Consider the following 6,000-nt stretch of genomic DNA (forward strand, 5'->3'; position numbering starts at 1 on the left):
GAACCACAGAAACAAATGTTTCTGGTCATAAAACGTTGCATGGTAGCATATTATCACTAAATTCATTAACAAAGTTGATTTAAAAATAAATAGACAACATTACTAGGATACATCTCCAAACATACCTATAAACTTCCCTTCTAGCCAAGAAAGATAGAGCCTAGCAGCCAACAAAACCTAAACAGCTACATAGCTCATTCTAAAGCAGCCTAAATTTGTCAGCTGAATAGCTCTCTCAACTCCTGTAGTGAAATTAGGTAGACTGACTACGAGAAATTAAGAGCTAGCTCAACAGACTCATATTTAAACATCAATATTTACTATCTGTGATACAGACCTTTACTTTCCTTTTATGACCATCCTCATCACTATTTTTAATATACCTGCAATGTGAGATACTGCTGCAGAGATGTGTATCTGTATCTATAGATCAGCTAGAGAATTGGAGATTCCAGGTAACAGCAGTTCAAGCAATCACTGGCCAGTCAAATCCCTATGACATTTAAGCAAGATGCCAGCAGAGAGGCAATACTTCATTTTATTGCATGATTATTATGGAACTTCCATGCTTGTGAAATGAATTACTCTTTAACCTTTAAGGTTGATACATATATAAAAATACTTACATAATTTGGTTATGAATAATGCATAGTCTTCTAGCTTATAACAAATAATTTGCATTATTTTTGCATATATGTAATATACTGTTAGATTTTCTTCAGAGAAATTAGTTTCTGGAGTTTTCTCTGCATCACCCTATTAATGTGTCTGTATTACTTTATTTTTTTGTTTTGGAGGGTTTTTAAAAATGCATTTAGGAGGCTGCTGAAAATTCAATACAGAAACTGAACCACTTGGAAAGACAGTGAACATTCATGTTATAATTATTTGGCAGGAAACTGCCTATTTACCTTCACTCTGTGTTCCTAAATTAACCTTCTGATATACAAAACCAGAGGCACATTTAAAATACAATCTTCTGCATTTTGTTACTGTGCTGTTTTATAATATGAAGGTTTTGTGGTTTTGATTTCTTTATAACATACATCAAAATACCATCATCTGCATTTCCAAATCTTCCATGAGACTGGCAGAAAGTATACTGCATATTAAGCACAGATACACAATGCTGTCCATGCTACCTGAAGACCTCATTCTAATTTAAGAGTGTATCCCGTAATTAACTGATGTTTTCCATATTGTATAATCTCAATGATTCCCAAGTTGATTTGACTTCATATGAAAGAAAATGATGAAACAACCAACTACATCACGAGACTAAATGCTTTACAAAATTCCATGTCCACAGTTCCTACCAAATCCATTAAACTGTTACAAGTATCATAGCTAACCAGACCATTATTAGACCTAATTCACTAAGGCTGAATATTTTAAATGAGCAAGTTAGCAACAGATGTTGATTATTTTAAATTTAAAATAACAAGTTTTGAGAACCGATAAGCAACAGATTAGAAATCATCCAAGGGACGATTTAAAAGAATATAAAAAAGACACTGTATCTGATTGTTTAAGTTGCCTTTTAGTTTTAATACTTCATGACTCTTCTGAAATACTCAACAGTGGCTTGGGATACAAATCCATAATCAAAATCACCTATAAACCCAGTTTTTCAGCTTCAAATCTAGTAATTATTTACCTTCTATTAAAATGTTTCTATTTAAAAATGCTTTTATTTCCCACTTATCCATCCTAGCTACTCTTCATATGATCCAGAGCAGAACTGAGAAGTCAATCAGCCCAACCAATTTAATTTGCTCAAGTGTTACTCCAGCCCTAATGCATCAGGAACATCTCTTACATCAATGTCTTGACATGCAACATCTAAGAACCCATTCCATGCCATCCAGAGAACCAGCTTCCTCCCAGAAGTATAGTGTTACACACCTTTCAGTAGCTGTACCACTCTGGTATTTGAGGATCAGTATTCTTCACTCTAGCTGACCATTTTATTTCAAATGTCTAATGCAGATTTCCCTACTGAAAGTGACTTAACTATTGCTAGGTAAGTATGATGCTATTTCGTATTTAGTACATTGACTTGAGTAAGATACTCTTCAGTTGGAAGAATCAGTATTGATGTGATTTTTCTCATTAAATAACCAGTTTCTTTTCATGTAAAATAGAAACTTTCCTTCTCATCCTGTTCATAAAAAGCATCTGTCTGCTTGCATAATCCTACCCAAGCTATGAATTCACTTTTAGGAAAACAACTCTGTCAAGAGACTTTTAAGTTTTCCTGCATTATAAACGTAAGAGTCTTTTGGCCATAATGATAAAAATACACATCAATTGCTTCATATGCTTAATTAAAGTACTATCTTAGTACATTCTCAAGGTTCCCCCCTACCAGCATCTAATACTTCATCGGCAAGATGGGCCATGCAAATCATCCTGCTGGTAATTTATTTATTCTCAGTCACACAGAGTTTATCGAAATGAAACAGGTAAAGCATGTAGCTAACAGCTAATTTCAACAGACATCTCTGTCACTAATAATAAATGTCACTAAGCTTCACATTCCTTGGAAAGCTGGTCCAAGGAGGCGGACAAGAGACAGCTGCTGATAAAAAACCCTGACATATCACCTAATACATCAGCCTTGTCTCAAGGGCTACACCAACTGTATTTAAACCAGTCATATAGAAAAAAAATAGTAATTCAAGTCAAAAGTCACTTATGGAGGTCACCTCATCCAAACTTTTACTTGGAGGACATCTAATTTCAATGCTAGATTAGGCTGCTCAGGGCCTTGTGCAGCAGTTTTGAGTATCTCCAGGAACAGATTCCAGTCTCCTTTCACGGGGCAGCCTGTTCCAGTGTTTACCCAACTCCATGGCAGAAACATTTTCCATAGTATCTAACCAAAATTTCCATGTTTCAACTTGTGCACATCGCTTTTTTGCATATCACGATGTACCTTCATGAAGGGTCTGTTTTAATCTTCTCTATACCTTTCTATTAGGAAGTCAAAGATAAAGGGAGTAGGGAGAGACCTTGTTCATAACATACTGCTGTGTTCACAAGGATTCAGTTCCGCAATCTCACTGCCATTTCCCCACATGATCTTTCTACAATTTGTTAGCTTCTGGCTATTAACATAACATTCAACTTACCTAAGTCTCTTCTAGTAGTAGTGTTAGGGTCCTCCCACTCATGCCTAAGGAGCTGTACTCTTCTGAAGAGCAAAATCAAATAGCCTTACCTTGTTTAGAAGCTTATTTTGCCTTGCTTATCTACTGACCTACCAAATAGGTCTAATATTCACGAACCTATTATAAAGCCTGGTAGGTTTCCAAGTTTCTCATTACCATGGGCATTTCCAGTAAACTGCTTCCCAACACATCTTCTGAGGTGGCTCATTTATGTTTTGTTTGCTGGATTTTGTGCTTTGTTCTTCTTTGCAAACTTAATATTCTTCTGTCTAATCAGGCAGGGTGTTTTTAATCTTAGTTAGATAAATATTTATTCTAAAACATCAATATTGATGACAGAAAACAGTATCTATGGCACCTACAAGTACAAAACCTTTTTTCGGCCATTCTTTTAATTTTTTCCTTCAGCTAGCATTCTCATTTTAGTTATTTGTGGGATTCTCTAACCCTACAAACATCCACCTTACACAAAACATGAAGTCTGTATACCCTATAAGCTCTTGCTGAGTCATGTAAGAAAGTATTTTTAATCTTTACACTTCTCTTCCATGTTGTAACAGTTCAGTCCATCTTGTTTTCCTTGCTTTCAGAACTCATGTATGGGTAGAGCTCTCAGGGGAAAATACACTACAGCTTCCGGAAAGAAAACTACCTAGCTAGCAACAGTGGAAAAGTTAGGCTTTACCTGACTGGAACTAGTTAATGTGTTAGCTTGATGTTTAAAAGTTAGATACAGTGCAAGATATTAAAGCTAGCATGCTGTTTAACTTACCTCCTTGCTTATAAACTGTTAATTCTCGTACAGTTTCCAAGAACTGCCAAAACTTCTCATTACCATCTTCTGCAATAAATTCACTGTTTAAAAATAAAAATGAATTGACCATAGGTTGCCTTTGTCCAAAGATGTACCACGGTAAAAACTCAGTTGCTTAAATTAACAAATGCCCAGCAACAACCAAGTGTTGAGTATTCAATGACCATCTAAAATCCCTGTAGCATAAAACAGTGAACGGTAGTGTATTTTGGATAAAACAAATTTTGAACAAAATACTGCCAATCTGAACTCAACAATCAGAGCTGTGAAGCAAGCAAAATATCCTCCGATGCAGAAATAAACACAATTTTGCACTTTATTTTTCCACAGATATTCCAATATAGTTAGAAATAAAATCAATTCAGTGCACAAACTTTATTTAATAGTGAGTAAATACAAAAATGGTAGCACATGCTCTGTCAAGTGATAGGTTTCATTAAATTACTGGCTGTTATCAATGACAGTATCTATTTTGCTACGCAAGGGAGGTCTTAAGTCTCTGAAAGTCTTGCAAAAATTGGTTAATCCTTACAAGGCATAAAAGGTAATGTTTGATTTATTCCAAATCCCATTCTTGCATTTACTGGTAACACTCCTTAGTTTTGTGGGGTTTCTTAAGGGAACATCAACTGCTTTTCTTCTCCCTCCTTAAGTCTGCTAAAAAGAACAACTTGCTAGCATGAGTGTATTGTTTCCTAATCTTTACTTTGGAAGTTTGCCACCCCTTTGACTACAGAAGCTTGCAGTTCTCCCTTTCATGGGAGTCCCCAAACAGCAGCAAGTAAGTTTAAAAATCAGATCAAAAGGATTTTAAACCAAACTGGCAGAGGAGCCACAAACATGTAATACTGGAAAACATTTTCATTTCTTATTTTGAAATCATAGACTCATAGAACAGTTTGGGTTGGAAGGGACCTTCAAAGCGCATCTAGTCCAATCCCCCTGCGATGAGCAGGGATATCTTCAACTTGATCAAGTTGCCCAGAACCACATCCAGCGTGCTCTTGAATGTTTCTCTGGGCTAACCAGCTTCCAAGTCTGTAAAGAATTCACAGACAGAAAACAACTGCTTCCATTGCACCTTGATAAAAACAAGAAGACTCTGCCTTTTGCAAAACGCTTTTTGCTCTTTTGTTGCTTTTTTTTAAGAGGTGCTGCACTCAGTGATATTCAAATGAACTTTGTGTCCTCAAGAGGAAAAATTAGCTTTACATAGTATTTTTTATGAGAGGTGCTCCGTCCCTCTGATCATTTCTGTAGCCCTTCTCTGGACCCTCTCCAACAGGTCCTATGCCTTCTATAGTGAGGACTCTAGAGCTGGATGCAGCACTCGAGGTGGGGTTAACTACTACATCTTTACTAGTACCTTTATATATACTTATTAAATCAGTGGGTAAAAGTAAATTAATTCGAGCGAGATACAGAGATACTGTTACTCAGTGGAAGGTAGCGACTGTGCAGACTGGCCCATTGCATCTCCTCCTCAGGCTAAATGCAAAGCAATTTAAAAAGCACACTCAAAAAGTGGGAAAGCCCGTCAGCACTAGCCATAATACTGGAGAAAACACTTCAGCTTTATACCAAAGGAGCAGTATAAGGTCTGCCAAGAGGAAGAGAGGAGGGAATCGCAGCCACCCCTTTCTAGCCCACGCAACGAAGACGGAGTCCCTCCCTCCTCCTGTCCCCTCAGGCCCCCAGCAGACAACCAGGGCGGTATCGCCGCTGCCCCCTGCCGCGGCCTAACGGCCCCACGCGGCGGCCAAGGAGAGCAGTAGCAGAAGGAGAAGGAGGAAGAGGAGGAGGCTGCACGCACCTCGCCTCCAGTAGCAGTGGGGTCGCCGGCCACTTCGCCGCCAGCCGGGCCGTTACGGCCTGGGAGGAGGCTGGAGCCCTGCCACAGTAGCACGGCTGGGCACACAGGAAGACAAGGAGAAGCAGGGCTGGCAGCAGTGACCAATCCGCCATGGGGCACACACAGCAACACCAGCACATACACCACCCGACCCTGCTCCC

General features: G+C 38.4%; 1 protein-coding gene across 2 annotated transcripts in view; it reads right to left on the reverse strand.

The window, feature by feature from the left end:
• Positions 1–6,000, reverse strand: part of LOC101870315 (UDP-glucose:glycoprotein glucosyltransferase 2) — a 79,031-nt gene extending 73,031 nt beyond the window's left edge. For both annotated transcript variants that reach the window (XR_004549409.1, XM_034059997.1), the window contains exons 1-2: positions 5,801–6,000; positions 3,946–4,028 (exon numbers count right to left, since the gene is read on the reverse strand). Coding sequence is in view for 1 of the 2 variants with exons in the window: in XM_034059997.1 (XP_033915888.1) it covers positions 3,946–4,028; positions 5,801–5,979 (262 nt within the window). In the remaining variant the exon portion in view is untranslated. The remainder of the gene's footprint in view (positions 1–3,945; positions 4,029–5,800) is intronic.

The sequence above is a fragment of the Melopsittacus undulatus genome, chromosome 2 (assembly GCF_012275295.1).
Source record: "Melopsittacus undulatus isolate bMelUnd1 chromosome 2, bMelUnd1.mat.Z, whole genome shotgun sequence".
Lineage (NCBI taxonomy): Eukaryota > Metazoa > Chordata > Aves > Psittaciformes > Psittaculidae > Melopsittacus > Melopsittacus undulatus.